Below are 18,028 nucleotides of genomic sequence, written 5' to 3'. Positions count from 1 at the left end.
ACTCACTAAATCCTGCAGGTGACATTAATCTGTTGATTTCAAGGTTGAAACTTTTCAACCTATTTTGAGACATCAGCATCTACCAGATGCTTCTCCAGATTTACCTGCTTAAATTACTTCCTAAAGCCTCTTTCCTCCAGTGTGAAATAGGACTCAGAGCCAGTGGCAGGCTGCCTTTAGCTGGGGCAGTTTGGAACCTGAACATGTTCTCAGGACTGTGCTGGAAGAAGAAGTAGACAACAAGAAATGCAAAGGGATTCTTTGGAGCTTTTCAGTTTTGTAAATGGAGGCAGCTCATTCATTTACCAGTCACCCGGACCCAAATACTCACACAGAAACTATATTAATTACAACATTGTTTGGCCAATGGCTTAGGCATATTGCTATCTAGCTCTTACATCTTAAAAGAACCCATTTCTATTAATGTATATATCACCACGAGGCTGTGGCATATGGGTTAGGTTCTGGCATTTGTCTTTTTTGGAAGCCACATGATGTCTTCTTGACTCTGCCTATTCTCTCTATAAATCTCTGTTTAGATTTCTCTCCTGGCTTTACTCTGTTAAGCCATTGGCCCAAACAGTTTTATTCATCAACCAATAAAAGCAGCACATATACAAAAGGATATCCCACATCATCTCCTCTTTTCTTTCTAGTTAGAAAGGAAGGTTTTAACTTTACCATAGTAAAATTACATACAACAAAACAGGTATCAATCAAGAATTATAGTTTCAATATTTGTGAATCTAAAGTTTCATATATAATTTATCTTTTATCATAACTAAGGAAAAATATACTGTAACTATCTGTCTTCAACTCCATTGAAGACTTTAGAAGAATATAATATTACCTAAGTTAGCAGAAAGTGCATTGTAAGCAACTTCCAAAACTCTAAGAATCGACAGAGACATCTTGCTGCCTGGACAGTCATCCAAAGTTCTTCTGTCACATTGGGGCATCCATCTTCACCTACAGGCCCATAGTATCCAGCAGACTTTCCCATGAAGCAGGAAATTTGAAAGACTGTTTTGCCTGTATTGGCAGTTTGTCAGTCACTTTCTTCTGTGCCCTGCAGAATGTCTGGCAGATTCTTTCATGAAGCAGGAAACATGAAGAACTGTCTCACCTTCTTTTGGCAAGTTCAACAGTCATTTTTCAGCATGTCCAGTTCATACAGCATACCATCAAGAAGCCCAGGCAAGAGGAGCTTCTTGCCCAAATGACTAGCCTTGTCACAAAGGCAAATTATAAAGAATTTCTTCAATGACCATCAACCTCTCTGAAGTAATTGGTGTTGCCAGAAGCAGACATGTCTCACTGTGAAGAAAATCTCAGTTCTTAAAACCTTTTAAATGCCATTTCTGTAGGTTGTTGAAGTGTTGAAGATTATCAAGCTGAAATATATCTTTATATATTTAGAAAACCTAACTAACATGACTAGTTGGATTATTAGAGATGACTATCTTATTAATCTGTATTTCTTAATTATGTGTTACATTTTTAAATGAGCTACACAAACACATAATACCTTCAGCAAGAACAGAAATACATAGATACAGTGAACAAAATCAACCTTAAATTTGTATCAATAGACCAAGATCCATACCAATGCAAAGTATTCATCTTTATATTATATCTCCCCCCGCTTTTTTTTTTTAAGAAAGAGATTTACTGTGACCATTTAACCATTTATTATCAACCCACTGTAAATGAAAACAAACATTTATAAACAATCATTTTGGGAATTTGGTCATTGTTTTCTCTAAACTGCTTCCTGTTTACTGGGCAAAGTATTTTTAGGATTTATGGATACCTTTCAGGGAAATTTTGTTCCATCAAACCACATTAGCCTGGTTCCCATTCTCTGTGGAAACCAAAGAAGTACCTCTTTTCCAATGTAAAATATCCTCAGACTCAAATTCTGAAGTCAAGTTACCTTTTTATATAGACTTGGCTTAGTAGCCCGTAGAATCGAATGTTTCTCTGCACTCAAAAAATTTCAAAGAAAACAGGATAATATACACAATCCAGGCTCTCTATGTATTTTCCATCTTTACATGGCTTATTCATTTTATTCTATTACTTTTTAGTACTTATTTTACTATCGTTGCTCTTTTAATCTATGACTGTTTGTACTTCTTTTTCTGTCTATACCCATTTTTTCCCTTAAGCCAACATACATTTTTAAAACACACTGTGACTCATTTAGAGATCTTTTATGTCTCAATCTGTCCTATTGTGTATCTGAAATCCCTTTCTAATAAGGAGCATTTTAAAATGGTAAGCAGCGTGGTCATGGCAGCCCTGGATGCTGGCTCCACCTTTAGGTCTTTCAATATGGTGGAGTTATGTTTACAACCAGCTCTGTTCATTGCCCCAGCTCCAGGGATACATTGGGTCTATGTTGCCACCATTAAGCAACAAGCCACATGCTGCTCACAAACCCCTTAAGTGCTCCATAACAGGATGTCCCCGTAAAGCCAGAGCCATTTGTGCCACCAGCACAAATCAGGAAGCCAGCTTGTAAAGAAGCTGTGCAGTTTTTGTTGCTAATGTTGTCAGGAAGCCTTCTCTTAAAGGAATCACACCTTTACTTGCCTCTAGCAAACAGAGTCCACCGAGAAAATGCTGTTGCCAAGAAGATGTGTTTAACTCTGTTCTTTTGTGTCTAGAGTTCCTTCCCAAGCTCTCTCAGGTTTTATGTGGTTGTAGTTGACCCATGTTGGCTCCATTATGTAAATGGAGGCTGCTCTTTTGTTTCCTGGCTGCCCAGACCCGAATAATCACACGGAAATTATATTAATTACAACATTGTTTGGTCAATGGCTTACATGTATTTTTAGCTAGATCTTATATCTTAAATTAACTAATTTCTATTAATCTGTGTATCACCATTAGATATATAAACTACCACTAAGTTTCTAGCATTTATCTCCTTCGGTAGCTACATAGTATCCCCTTGACTCTGCCTACTCTGTCTCTATCTCTGTTCAGATTTCCCTCCTGGCTTTACTCTGCTAAGACATTGGTCAAAACAGCTTTATTCATCAACCAATAAAAGCAACATATACACAGAAGGGGCTCCCACACCACAGTTTTGTTTTCTCTTGAGTCCATGCTCAAATTCCTAACTCTCCTGCGTCTACCTCCCAAATGCTGGAGTCCAAGGTTCTTAATATGCCAGTTAACAAATCTTCTGTAGCCTCTTAGACCAATACACAGTTGTATTATGTACAACCAGATATCATATCATAGTTTTTTTATGTATGAGAAACAGGATTTTTATAGAATATTTCTTGGCTTGATGTTTGTTGAGGAACCATGCGATTCCAAGTCTTAAAATGAAAACCAACTTGTAATGGATTTCAGGTAATATATTGTGACCAGACCTGCCAGAAAACACACTGGTTCGCACATAAGAAGATGTGTAAGAGTCTGAAAGACGTTTATGAGAAGCAACAGTCCGAAGCTGCCAAGCATAAGAGACAGGAGGAAAAGAGTATGTACCAATCCAGAGCTTCTGCTGTCCCTTTGCGAGGGACAGGAAGGCTCTGTGTCACTGACTCTGCATACAGAGGAACTGTCCCTCCTTTGGGAGTGACCAGGTTTGGGACACTGCATAGAACACAGTCACCTGAGACACATGACATTCTAACGATGTGGTTACACATTTGACTGCCCTGGAGTGGTGGGAGTCTTCACGGGTCACTCGTGGAGGGCAACCAGACACACGACATTCTAACGATGTGGTTACACCACATTTGACTGCCCTGGAGTGGTGGGAGTCTCCACCGGTCACCCGTGGAGGGAACCAGACACACGACATTCTAACGATGTGGTCACACCACATTTGACTGCCCTGGAGTGGTGGAAATCTTCATGTCACCCATGGAGGGTTTTTTGGATTATTGAATAGGCCTTGAATGTTCCCCGATGGCTACCACAATACTTTAAAGTTAGAAGTCTTTATACTTTTAATTACAGTTCGATATTATGAATGAAATTATAGTTTATTTGTAAATTATAACCAAACCTTAGATCTGGTGTGCACACTCCACTCTGCATGCATGAGAGCAATGTATTATCCATCTTCCCTTCTTCTCATAGAGATGAGGGACTGCTTTTGCTGTGGCTTGTTTCTACAGTGATTCTCATATTCCAAGGACTTCCCCCATCCTGGGAATATATCCTGCTTTTTTGGAAGTGTGTATAGCTGGAAAGCATTGGCTCTGTACAATCAACTAACTGTTTCTAGCTGCTTTCATCTCTACTTATAAAATGTGGCTCTTCTACCATTTGGTGTAATTGAATGGTTTGCACAAAGTTTTTTTGTTTGGTTTTTGTTTTTTGGTTTTTCGAGACAGGGTTTTTCTTTGGAGCCTGTCCTGGAACTAGCTGGCCTTGAACTCACAGAGATCTGCCTCTGCATTCCGAGTGTTAGGTTTAAAGGCATGTGCCACCATTGCCTGGCACAGAGTTATTTTTTAAAATGAAACATTTGCCACTAAGAGACTAGTCTTCCTATTTTGCCTTCTTTGCTGTCGATCAAACTTTTTTTTTTTTTAAGTTTTCAAGACAGGATTTCTCTGTGTAACTGTGGCTGTCTTAGAACTTGCTCTGTAGACCAGTTTGGCCTTGAACTCACAGAGATCCACCTGTCTCTGCTGGAATTAAAGGCATGCACTACAACTCAGCAGACTAAACATTTTTTAATCCTGTGTTGAGGACAGAAAATGGGTAGACTTTTATCAATAAAAATTAACTAAGTCTGTTACCTTCTCAAGGACATCAAGTTAATTAAATGCAGATTTTGTCAGCCCCAAACAATTCCGATGCAGAGTTATGGCCTTAGAGCTACAGGCTTCTGCGAAGCTTGGAGCAAGTACCCAACCTTTCTTCTCAGGGCCACTACTGATAGGGACTATAGTAACAATTTGAATAAAAGTGAGTGATAGTCTGTCCCGTGTAGAGACTGTGATTAATACTGTAACATCACCAGACTGTCTGGCACACAATAGCAACAATATACATTTTTCTTTTTCTTAGAGGGAAAGCTCGATGCCAACTCTAACCATGTTACTGAAGATCATCCAGAGGCCGAAGCGAGCATCTCCCAGGAAAATTCCACTCCTGATGACTCTGAGGAAAAAGCGAGAGAACCCAGAGATGAAGCTGGACTGGCCCACACACAGGATGCTCCTGCAGGGCCCCAGCTGTCCGAGGAGTAAGCGCTGTCAACGGTGGCCAGCGTGGGCTGTCTTCATCCCAGCAGTTCCTGAAGAACTCATATGAATGTGTCTTCATTGGCTGTGACGCTGCAGGCGTGCCAGGACCACGCACCCTAGACTAGAGGCTTTCAAGCAAAGCTGCCTCCCACACCTTGAATTCCTGCTCATTTCTGTTCTATAGATGAACAGGCATTTCTACGGAAATTATTTTCTTTCAAAATACACAAAAAAACATGTCCATTCCTCTTCTGGCTCCCCAGTGATTGTTCGCAAAGGAAAACAAATCCCCTTAAAGGAGATATCTGGATTCTAGGAAACAAGTTAAAAAAAACAGGGAAGACGTGAAAGAAAAGTGATGTTTAGCGGGAGAGAAATCACGGGCACAGAGCGGGCTGTCAGAAAAAGCAAAACTTACCTGTGAATAAAGTGTATCTGAGTAGATTTTATTGTCCTGAAGTTGAACGCCCAGAGCTGTAATGAGGAACACTCTGTTCAAAGAGCTTCGCCGTAATGCAGCCTGCTGTAGTTCAGATAGAAAATACCAAGAGCGCTGTGAACCCCATGTTCTCTGCAGCAATAATCTCTGTAGGATTTGAGCATTCAGAAGGGTGTGTTAGCACTGGGTAGTCACTGTACACGCGCTTCCTGTAAAACCACACTCTTATCCGAAAGGCCAACTTTTATCTTCCTGTCAACTCCCATGAGGCTTATCCCACCCACAGACTGACGTATAGCTGTCATTTTAAAAGTGTCCTGTTGTGTCTTTTAGTGTATGTGGCATGTAAGCAAGGCTGGAGTGTTGTGTCTGATGAAGGTGCTCCCTTTCAGTTTCCTGTTGGTGTAAAATAAATCTGCCCACATACACGCTTCCTCTTGTTTCAGAGTTTGGGCCAAGGGGCCGAATGTTAGATAAGCTAGCAAATTATGAAGGAATGACGTCAAGATTTTATAGTGTAAAACAACTGGTTCTTCCCTCACTCAGCTGGTCAGATTCCTGCATCCTGTTGATTCTAATCTCCCTTCCTCCCATTTTTCTTCCAGCCCAGCACACTTGTCCTTCCATATGCTATGATCATTGTTCAGGGATGACTCCATGTGAGTAAACTCTGTTAGAAAGTTAACTATTCTGTTTAAGTTTGTCAGTTGTAACAAGCTTCCCTTGCAAAACGAAGCCATGCATCAACACGCCTCGTCTGTGCAGTGATAAACACTTCAGGTTGTGAGCAAACAAACCATTCAGGGCCCTCTGTAGGTTACAGCGCTCCGTGCATTATAATGATTTGGAATGCATGCTCATGCCATCTTCCTCATGCCTTCCTGAGTGAGCTGTCAGCTGCACACTGTGCTAGGCCCTGGCAACCTGCTAAGAACCCTGGGATCCATGCCCTGACACCTGGTGAGTTCTCTGGGTGTTCTTCTTTGCCTCATGTATTCCAGAATTAAGGGATGAAGAGGCCTACAACACGGAAACACTCAGAATACCCACCCCAAAAATCCCTGGTATAAAAGACAGTTGTGGCTAAAGGCTGGGCCGTATGATAAGACAGGTCTAGCTAAGGATACTTGCTTCCCTAGGCTTTAGTGTCTTCTAACTAAGGGACCTACAGTAAAGTAGGTCATTTACCTCATTCTATACCGTCTGTCCTGCTTTCCTGCTTCCTCTGTAGTTGGCTGGCTGGTCCCTGGCTGACTCGCTGACTCTATTGCTCTGTGCCCACCAGCCCTGCCTAGCTTTCCTCTGCCCAGCTACTGGCAAGGAAACAAGGCCTTCTAAACACTACAGGACCAGTGCACTAAAAAAAAAAAAAAAAAAAAAAAAAAACAAAAAAAACTTTTTCTTCAACCAAGTGAGGCATGCTTCAATTTGTCAGTTTAAGAATTAAAGTGAATTTACCATTCTTTTCTGTCACTGTTACACAAGGATTTATGCCATACATTTTTATTACACATATACCACACAGTCTATCCTTACAAAGGGTTACACCATACATTCTGTTGCTGGTACAGCCCTTTTTATTTTATCCTATGTTTCCATGCTTAATCTAGAGGTTGCAATATCTTGTCCATCACTTGCTAGAGTAATTTTTAAAGTACTGCGTATAGCACTTACAGGTCTCCTTAAGCCCAGTCCTGACTGCACCATTTTCACTGAAATGGATTCTTCACATGCACCCCACCCCCACATCCTGCCTATATTGTTACTTGGAGGTTTGGCTGGGACCCAGCTCCTGATGAGCAGCTTCTGTGAGTTCCTTAGGTCTTCAGTATGAGGATGGCACAATAGAATACCAGAACTGTTTGAAGAGCAGTACTGGGTCTCTGCCGTGTTCCCATGACCTTGCTAAAGAACCTGTGAAAACTACTGTGAGCCTTTTCTTGGGGGGTCACAGCGCATGAGCTTCTCCAGAAGACTGGGTGTCCTAACGCAGGGACTCCCCCAAAGTCAGTGATCAGGGAAAGAGGGAGAGAACACACTGATGCCATCTATCACCTGACGTTGAATACCAAACAACCGTTCCTGCCATGACACCAAGGACCGTCACTGCTCAAATGGTTTCTTCTCCTGGTCCTAGCCGACTTTTTCATCAGGAACCACACCTAAATGTTCAGACTCGGGCCAGGAACATGGGACAAGAACAGGTTCATTATCATAGAGGTCATGTCTACCCCTCTGTGATGTCAGTCCATATTTCCATGTGTCCGTGTTCTCTGAGGATGAGCAGGATCGGGAGAAATGCCGCCACATTTTAAAAGCTGACAGAGCTCTTAAGTCACAGAAGGCAGCAATGGACTTGAGATAAAGTGTTAATTTTGGTCACTTGGCACCAGGCAATTGGTAAAGGCCATCGAGTTTCTTTGTTCCCTAGCACTGGGCTTCTGGTGAGGCCAAGCCAACAATGGTTAACCCACAACCAGAACTGGCCAGTGTCCCAGAGATGTGCAAACAGTGCATGGGTAACTGAACTGTGGTGTGGCCACATGGTGGGCTGCTGCAGCAGTGAAGACTGCAGAGCCATCGCCATGTCAGCAACAGAGCTGCCTCAGAACAGCAAGTGCCAGAAGCCACACCCGGCGTGTTCATTCTTTGTGATTGCATGTATATGGCTCGCTCTTGATTGCACAATCAAGTTTCACCATGAAACTCTCTCCTTAGAGGTCTGGATGGTGGTTTGTGCGGAAGGGTAAACAGCACCTGCTAACAGGAAGAAGGGGCTTTTAGAGAGTTGGTAATGCTTTATTGCTTGATCAATAGTGCCAGTTACATGACCTTGATTGTCTTAGAGATTCTGTGTTGAGCTTTCACTAAGAGTTTCCTTTATTCATGAGTAACTCAAGTAAACATTTACAATAAGAAGCCTGCAGTGCAGGAATGATTTTCCCATCACCGACTGCTCTATTTATAAACATCAGGTGAGTATTGGTCTAAGTCATGGGCGTTTTAACATCCTACTGAGCAGCATGAGGAGTTTGGGAAGTTATCTTAGGGATAGTATCATCATCTGGGCTGAGTCCATCATTTTCGTCTCTTCATACTCTTCCTCTCGTGTGGGAACGGTGTCCCAGTTCATGGAAGTGATGGCCATCAAAGACCTCTTCATGGATCTTACAAACACAGCGTCTTCTGGGTCATCAAACACAGTCCTACAAAGGTAGCAATTAGATCAAAAGTAAGTAGGTCTGACCAACATGATTCTGTGTGTGACTGTGTGTATTGAGGGTGGCATCCAGGACCCTAGGCATCTTACAGAAGTACTTTGTCTGTGGAGCACACCTAAAGCCCTGAAGCTGTTATGTCAATGAATAATTGCATATGTCCCCACCAACATCGTGGACTTTACTGCCTTCACTTTCAGGCCAAGTGGCACAATTTTTATTGTGCACATGGTTCATTTTTAAAGTGGAGTGTCTGGATATATATTTCAGGGTCTATTATAAAAGTCTCGTGGAGTGTCTGCATATATATTTCAGGGTCTATTATAAAAGTCTCGTGGAGTGTCTGCATATATATTTCAGGATCTATTATAAAAGTCTCACAGAACCATGTTTTCATGGTTGGGAAAACTGTCAAATAGCAACCTGGAAGTGGTTTTTGGTATCATGCATATTAATATTGTAAACATTTTCTTTTGAAGTTACTTCCCCACATATTTTGTAGATGATGAGAACTTTTTTTTGAACATTGAACACCCCCCCCAAAAAAAACCAAACATACATAGAAAAGTAATGGGTTCTAGATTCATTAGTATTCATGAATTTGAAATGTCCTCTGCAGAATTAACGAACTATTTGCTTTAGGAAATGTAAATTCTAGTGAATGTAAAATGTTAATCTATATGATAATTGCTGTTACTTAGCATATTTAGAGACAAAGCAAACAATCCTAGTTCCTCATTTGCAATAGCTAATAGTTCTCAACAAATTTTAAAATTTTATACATATAATCACCTGCTCACTTGAAGTTATAATAATCACATTAAAAGCCTAAACATGTCAGATTGAACACACAGCTGGAACTCACCTGTCAAAGAAAAGCAACCATTTTCCCACCTACTGAAATCTATGTTAGAAGATAGGGATAATTTATAAATGAGACAATTATGAAACAGTCTGACAATAAAAACAAACATAAAATTTTTTTAAAGTAATACTTACTTGTCAACATTATCCCCAAATGCAAAATCTAAAAATAAAATTCTAAATTAGTATTTTTCAAACATTTGGTCAGCACTCAAAAGTAATGAGACACTGTTAGATATCTTTTCAAACAAACTGACAAAAATATCTAAAATATAACAAAATATTTAACTAGTATGAAGTTGAACTTTTCCCTTAGGTAAGGCATATTGCTTTAGGCTTTGGGGCAGTCTTTAAGGCTAATCTCAGAACCCTGAAAATAATATTCTGAATCGGCTTAGCTGCCAATGGAGTCCAGTTAGAATCTTTTACAAACAAGGTTCATAGACGGAAAGAAAGAACCCCCTTTTCTTCTGACGAGTACGAACTTCTGTAAGAGAATACTCAGGACAAGTATTTAGGGTCATCGCAGCCATTTGGATCTTGGCATGGACTTCAAAGAAAGAACAAATCCAAGATCACAAGACTCTATGTTCCAAAACTTTAGCGCTGAAGGGCCAGACCTCAAGCCTGGAGCTCTTGGGGTACCTCCCAGTCTACCAGGGCCTTGTTTACTCCTCTCCAGAAGGCCTGGTACCGCGCCAAAGACAGAACTTTCCTGCACCTGTCGGGGCACTAAAGCCTTCCGCGTACGTTCTTGCCAGTCCGCGAGAGAGGACACAGCCAAGTTCTTGTGGCACCGTGCCTTTCACAAGGGGCCGCCCAAGTCTCCTGGATTTTGTCTCCCCGGACTCTTTTCCTCTCTCTCCCCACAGTGCTATTGAGATATAATTGAAAATTAGCAATTATACACATTTGTGGCGTGCTACAAGATGTTTGGGTGTGCGCATGCGCACACATGCAATGTGAAACAGCAGTTACTGTTCACTTCGGGCATCTCACACGGGTACCATTTTCTTTTTGGGTATGGAGATGGTGAGTATGTTTAGGTTTCCCCCTTTCTAGCAGATAGTTAGCCACAGTTACATTAGGTCGTCAGAATTTGGTCATCACGAACAGTCAGGACTCTTTGACCCAGATCTCCTCCTCTCTCCCTCTGACCAGCAAAGCCACAAAGGTCTAAGAGTGATCTTCCCATTCAGTGAGACCATAGAGCAATTGAGGAAGACACCCGGTATCCTAATGTCTACATGTGTGTTCACAGGTGTGCGGAGCCTTGCAGTTATGTGCACACCACACACACACACACACCACACACATGCATACACACACACACACACCACACACATGCACACACACACACCACAGGTCTATAACTTCAGGTTGTTTTTTCTTTCTGGGTTTTCAAGACAGGGATCCTCTGTGTATCCCTGCCTGTCCTGGAACGTGCTCGGTAGACAAGGCTGACCTTGAACTCACAGAGATCCACTTGCCTCTGCCTTCTGAGTGCTGGGACTAAAGGTGTGTGCCACCGCTGCCCGATCCACAGTTTTATGTTTTTAAATACTACGACTATATCAGGACACAAGCCTATAGTGGGGTAGTTTGTGTTGTGTGAGTGTGTGGTAATGTACGATTCCCCTGTGAGTAGCCATCAGAGAGCTCTTCTGCATTTCCTGTTATAAAAAGGCGGCACAAAGAAAAGCCTCATGTTTTTCTCTCCTGTGTGCTTATCGACTCCTGTAGGAGAGTTTGCAGATTGCTTTCTCTGCCGAACGCTGACAGGTGCTGGAGTCTGCTCTCCGAGCCAGCTCACCTAGTTCATGGTTTTGTAAAGCACACGTACTGGGCTTTCATTCTCCAGAGACTTCTTTTTCCTTTGAAGATTTTTTCCTCCTTGTTGGAGGAAAGGGTTCCAACTGCTTTGGTTTGCACTTCTTTGGCCATAAGTGATGACAATACTCACTGTATCCATTTCTTCCTCTCTACAAATGACTTGCTTATGTCATTTGTTGTTTTATCTACTGGAGTTTTGTTTTATTTAGCTTTAATGGTGTGTGTGTGTGTGTGTGTGTTAGGCCTGCGTGTGCGCAGTGCAGATGACATACGTGGACATGTAGCTACACTTGCCTTGCACGCGTGCGGGTGCAGGTAGAGTCACACTTTAGGCTCCGCCATCACTCTCCACCCATCTTCGAGACAAGGTTTCTCATGGGAACTGAAACCCACTGTTTCAGCTTGACTGTCTGGCCAGCAAGCCTTGGGGCTCTGCCGGTCTCCATGCTTCCTTATTCCCTTCCGTGCTGTCATTAAGGGGTTCCCGTTGGCCCTGGGAATCCTAACTCACGTCCTCCTGTTTGCCCAGCACTGATCCATCTCCGCAGCCCGTTGTGCGTTTTGTTGTGGTTATGCATTCATTTTTTACAGGACCTTATTCTGTAGCCCAGGCTAACTCGGAACACACAATCCTCCTGTCTCGGTTTCCTGATACCTGTGTCCTGCCCTGCATGGCATTTTTGTTTTTGCTTTGTTTTGTGTCTCTTTTGGTGCTGGAGAGTAAACCGACTTCGGGCATGCCTGGCAAGCACTGAGCCACTGGCATCATCCTTAGCCCTCCTGCTGGGGCGAAATGGAATTGTGAAAGCCGCTAGGGATTGTGAGGATTAATTCCCACCTGTGATATGTCGCAATGCTTTCTCCAACTTTAATTTTGACTCTAGGCTGCATGATAGCCTTTACTTTTGTGTGGATAAGTCTGTCAGTGTTTCTTCCAGAGCGTTACAGTATTCTCCCTTTACCTAGTCCTTGTACCCTTCGCTATGTGAGAAAAGTAAATCTCTGGATGTATGTTACCTAAAGTAAGTGCTGACTAAGAAAACATAACTGAAATTATTTGTAATAGTTCTATGTGACACCTTGGATGTGAGTATAACCAAGGTATGAAGAGTGCTAATTTCTGGTTGGTCAAATTACAAATGATCTTCATTTTGCCTTAATATTTTTCCGATATCATAAAAAATGTCTACCCTTCACTGAGAAAGCTGACTTGCTATGTTGGTAGTAACACTGACAGCTTATCTTTGGTCCTTTTTACCCGCATTAGATCCTGGAGAGCGACTTCATGGTACCCCTCACTTTCACCATGCTGCCTCAGGTACTACAGAGGAGTGAAGACGAAAATTGGGCTATTTATTGCATCAACAGGGAAAGTATGGAGTTATAATGTAATACTGGAGATTAATTAGAAGCTACTTCACTGTAAGCAAGGTAAGTTGCTGTTGTTATGACAATCAAGTGTTTCTGAAGCTCCCTGACTTTTAATCTCCTTTTTGTTCTTACACAGTACCTGAATGGAGTCTTGACACTCGCTTTTGCCTTATTGTTGATTTGGGGTTCCAAGAAACATCCACTTTTCCTCCGAATGCTATCGATTGAATGATATGAGCCTTTTTAAGGTTAAAAATGGTGATCTTGGATCTTTTCTCCTTCTCTGTAACTTCTGAGAAAGACAAAAAAGACCGTTTGTAGCATTAACACAGACATACAGAGTGATTACCAAAGAGAACTGAGCAACAGGCTGCCTGAGTAGCCAAATCAGTGAGCTGTGGTGCGGGAGAGACCCTGCCTCAGTACACATGGAGGAGGGAGAGCAAAGGAGACAGCCAGTGTCAACTTCTGACCTCCACATACATGCGCAAGCACCGACACATACAAGTGTGACCACCTTGGAGCACACACATACACACAGAAATATATTCTGCTTATGTATGACGATCTTGTTGAACTAGTTTTCATGAAGGGATTTCAAAGACATTCCTATAATCTCATGAGCACTCAGGAGAAGTCCTCCTGTCACACGGTGGAGCTCAATCATGGTCTAACATACTCCTGGGACTCCAGCACATATCAGCACGTGGCTGACGAGGCAGCAGGGAGTACCCTGACCCCTCACACTGTTGGAAAGGAGGCAGTCGGGTCTGGATATGTCCTCACGGAAAGATTTCACACAGTAACGATTCATGAAGGATCTTCTGTGGACTTAGAAAGGTAGTGGCGTAAGGGAGAGACCGTATGGTACTTGGGTTGAATTAGGCCTCAACAGCGCACAATGGAATTCCTGAGCATGGTTTGTGCATATACGGCTTCTACAAACCAAACATACTAGTTTAAGGAATAGATACATGTAAGAAGTCCCCGTTTAATAATACAAACTTACAGAATTTCACAGATCATTTTTAGAATTTAGGCCTCAAGAAATTTGGTGTAAATCATTTTTGAGATTATGAAACCAGTGTCAGGAGGCAAAGAATTTGGCATCAAGAGCCGGAAAGATGGCTTAATGGTTAAGGCACCAGCTTCTCTTCCAAAGGCCCAAGTTCCATTCCCAGCACCCACATGGCGGCCCATAACCGTATGTAACTCTAGTAGGAAAGCATTCAACATCTTCTGGCCTCTGTCGGCATAAGGCATGAATGTGGTGCACAGACCCATATGCAGGCAAACACATATCCATACAAAATAATAAACAAACAGAAACCCAATTTGGCAGCCACTATGCTAATATCTGAACTAAAGGAGAGACTTGTCTGCCCACTAGGCAACGGGCTAACCTAGTTAAGCAGAGTTCCTGAGCTAGGGCAAATTCCTGAGAGCTGGCACGTCATAGCGAACGACAGAACAGCTCCCATTCACAATTGGTCGGTGGTTTGTTTTCATGAGGACAAACTGTCCCAGGTGTCCTGCATTCTCTAAAGCGCTAATTCACAAGACAGAGTCTAGATGTTTCTGTGGGAAAGAAGTATCCTTACTCTTCCAGTCGAGCAGCTCCACTCCCGGAAGGTGGTAGATGATAGTCAGACGGTAGAGGTTATACTGCGATAAAGGGTTTTGATACAGAGCTGCAAAGGAAGAATCCAAAATAAGAGGTCAGACGTCACAATGGTTCTTTGTTACCACCTATTAAGACAGAAGATGCAAGGTTTGTGAACAGGACAAGGATCATCCTTGAAAGACCTGTTGTCCAGCCTAAAGTCTCAGGACATGGTTCCTTAGAGTCCCGCCCATTTCCCTCTGGGTTGTTTTCATTCGTTCAGAGTTTTCTGATTGTCACCGCCCAACAGACGTAGTGCTAGCTTGGCTCAGATCTGGCACAAAAGAGGAAACTTGGATTGTCCATAGGTAAGTTTGACAAAGAAGAACTCGATCCTAGCTTCATGTAAGTCTTGAGGCTCCTTTTCATAAAATGCCACGGGAATTGTTCTGGTCTCTGGAGTACTGGATGGGGGCTGGGCAGAGATGAGCAGTGACACAGTACACTGGCCAACAGGCTTCTCCTTAAACTTCACTGATGCTGTGCTCAGGGATTCACAGACCAGTGGCACCAGGAGACCTCAGTGGGAGCAGAGCTGCACAGAAGTGGATGCTCGTCTCATCTCGCTTCTGTTCACAGGAAGAGTGGGGCTAAGGGATGAGCAATGAACCTGATTCTTCACCACAGGGGTGGGGAGGGAGCAGTGGTGGGAACAGATCCTGGACATTGGTGGGAAGAAGAGGTGGTGGGAACAGGTCCTGGGAAGTGGTGGGAGGAAGAGGTGGTGGGAATAGGTCCTGCACAGTGCTGGGGAGGGAGAAAGAGGTGGTGGGAACAGGTCCTGCACAGTGGTGGGAGTGAGAGCTGATGGGAACAGATCCTGGGCAGTGGTGGGAGGAAGAATTGGTGGGAACATGTCCAATACAGTGCTGGGGAGGAAAAGGTGGTGGGAACAGGTCCTGGGCAGTGTTGGGGAGGGGGAGGTGATGGGAACAGGTGCTGGGGAGAAAGCGGCAGTGGGAACAGCTCAGAAGATCCTGGTGCTTCTGATGTAATCATCCCTAAAGAATCAATAGGGTGGGACTTTAAAAAAATGCTTCAACTAGAGATTTTGAGTGTTTTATTTTCTGGTGACATATTTCATCTGTTCATCCTTCCATAATATTAAATGAGACTATTTAGACACATTGTGAAATGAAGTTTTTGTGACTTCCACTGTGGCATCTTCAGACTGCTTCTGAAAAACACCTAAAGCAGAGGACCACTAGATGGCAGTAGAGCAAAGAGCTCCCGCTTCCACACAGCCGTGTCCCTCAACAAGACCTGGCTCCCTTACTCACTTGCTAAACTTAAGAGCATTGCTTTTAGACTATTCATAAGACATGGAGGTCTTTAACAAATGGATGATTACATCAAACATAAGAGCCCATAAGAGATGATTAACATTTAGGATGTATAGTTCGCAACGTAAAGAAGACCGGAGAGGCACGTATGAAAAACAACAAACGCACTAAAAATTGAAGATAAACAATACCCGGATGTATTCTCTGTCAATAAAAGATGTTGAGATGTGTGTTGTATCAACACAAGCTTTTCTGGCTAGTCAAATCTTTACACGAGCTCTAAAGGGAGCTGAAGTAAGCCATGGCAGAGACCTGCCACGCGATGGATACGTGTTAAATGAACAAGGGAAGATATGGGAAGACGAGTGAGTGGCCAAACAAACAGGCAAGTATTGGGAGAAGTGAGGGAAAAGACAAGAAAACTGGCTTAAAGTTTGCTCTTAAAGGATGTAAAGCGGACCTGTGTGAAGTTGATCTGAAAGGACAGATGTGAAAAGGCACACAGAGACCACCAACTAGCCTGGACTGGGGTCCCAGGGCTCTTCCTTCTCTGCTACCCAGTGCTGGAATCACAAGTGTGGACCACCACTGGGCATAGTTTCCATGGTTGCGAGGGAAAGGACGCAAGTCCTCCCGTGCTTGTGAGAGGAGCGCTTGACTGAGCTGCTTCTAACTGCATCTAAATAAAGCCCCAGCCATCAGAGCAAAGCCTCTAAATAGAGAAGCCCATGCGCTCCCTGTTCATCCCATCTTAAGACAGAAAACGTGGGGCAGAAAGGTGGCAAACCTAACAGTCACCCTAGCCTCTGAGGACATTTCCTGAGAAAAACAAGCCAAAAACAAAACAAATAATTGAGAAGAGATTTCACCGTTATTCTTCACTCTTTTCTAGCACTTGCATTTTAGAAGGACGCAATCTTGCTTCCCACCTCCCACATCTACGCTAGTATGTATTAAATATTCTGGATTTATGCATTTTAGATGATTGGCCCTAAAATTACCATAAATTAAGTTTCTGAGATATGAAATCAGTTTCCTGTGTCTAAGTGTTCTGAAAGCCGTGTGTGATGTATGGGCGGGCACATTCCTGCAGCGGCTATGAAGCGAAATTGCTTACACTTTCGCTTTCAATAGGTTAATACTATTTAATCCACCTTTCCCTCTAGGCTACTTACGAAGCACACCTCAGTGGCGCCAGCACTGTCTTGCTTATCTTAATTTGGAAGACGGAGTCTAAGCAATTTACATTTACCCACTAATATATCAAAATGTCTCCTCCACCTTGCTGCACCAACTTGAGTTAGATGAGTCACACGTGCGGAGATCCTTAATAAAAGATGACAGGAAGACTCAGAGTGACAGAGTCATCTAAATAATTGGCTCCCATTGATTTAAAGAAAACAAAAAACCCCAACAACTTCTAAAGCAGAAGTTGAAAGCCATCATGGAAACAGATCCAAATAGTCTTGTCATTTTGGTTGTGAGCCTTGGCCTTTAACAGCTGAGCCATCTCTCCAGCCCAAAGATTCAAACATTCTTAGAACACTTTAGTTTAATGATGATGATAATAATAATAATAATAATAATAATAATATGGACTGGGCTTCTAGCTGGGTGGCTACAGGGCTTGCCTAGTATGATGCCCTGAGTTCAATCCTCAGCACGACATAAAGCGAGGTGTAGTGATATCCACCTGTAATCACAGGGGCAATCACAAGTTTAGGGTCATCCTTGGCTACTTTTGGAGTTAGATATCAACCTAGGCTACCTGCGAGACCCCTTTCTTTTTCCCAAAGGGGCAAAAAGCTGATGTAATCAACAGAGAAACAGCATATCTGTTTTAATAGATGAGGATAACCATGCGTGGGAATTAAAAACTCGTTCAGAACAGCACCCCACAGAAGCAAGCTCAGCTTGCTAACCATGATCAGACAGCTAGGTTTTGAGGTCACACAAAGCCAGACTTCCATCTCTCTTGGTAGCGCTATCTGCTTCTAACCAAATTTGTGAGCTACCACTCCACACACTAAGAAAGGCGATCATCCTTGCTTTAACAGGGAAACTGGGACAGAGCAGAGATGGAAGGGGGAGAGAACGTAGCATTCCCTTCCTCACGGAAGTGCTGGGGACAA

At 42.8% G+C, this 18,028-nt stretch overlaps 2 protein-coding genes across 2 annotated transcripts in view; one reads left to right on the top strand and one right to left on the bottom strand.

The window, feature by feature from the left end:
- The window catches only part of Ankmy2 (ankyrin repeat and MYND domain containing 2), a 51,840-nt gene extending 45,563 nt beyond the window's left edge, over positions 1-6,277 (top strand). Inside the window, exons 9-10 of the mRNA XM_057783254.1 lie at positions 3,370-3,499; positions 5,047-6,277. Coding sequence (XP_057639237.1) covers positions 3,370-3,499; positions 5,047-5,228 — 312 coding nt within the window. The 3' untranslated portion in view covers positions 5,229-6,277. The remainder of the gene's footprint in view (positions 1-3,369; positions 3,500-5,046) is intronic.
- A 2,427-nt stretch (positions 6,278-8,704) lies between these two features.
- Positions 8,705-18,028, bottom strand: part of Lrrc72 (leucine rich repeat containing 72) — a 40,499-nt gene continuing 31,175 nt past the window's right edge. The window contains exons 6-9 of the mRNA XM_057783372.1: positions 14,552-14,641; positions 13,090-13,242; positions 9,882-9,909; positions 8,705-8,870 (exon numbers count right to left, since the gene is read on the bottom strand). Of these exons, the coding sequence (XP_057639355.1) occupies positions 8,705-8,870; positions 9,882-9,909; positions 13,090-13,242; positions 14,552-14,641 (437 nt within the window). The remainder of the gene's footprint in view (positions 8,871-9,881; positions 9,910-13,089; positions 13,243-14,551; positions 14,642-18,028) is intronic.

The sequence above is a fragment of the Chionomys nivalis genome, chromosome 10 (genome assembly GCF_950005125.1).
Source record: "Chionomys nivalis chromosome 10, mChiNiv1.1, whole genome shotgun sequence".
NCBI lineage: Eukaryota > Metazoa > Chordata > Mammalia > Rodentia > Cricetidae > Chionomys > Chionomys nivalis.
This window is presented reverse-complemented; position numbering and strand designations above follow the sequence as displayed.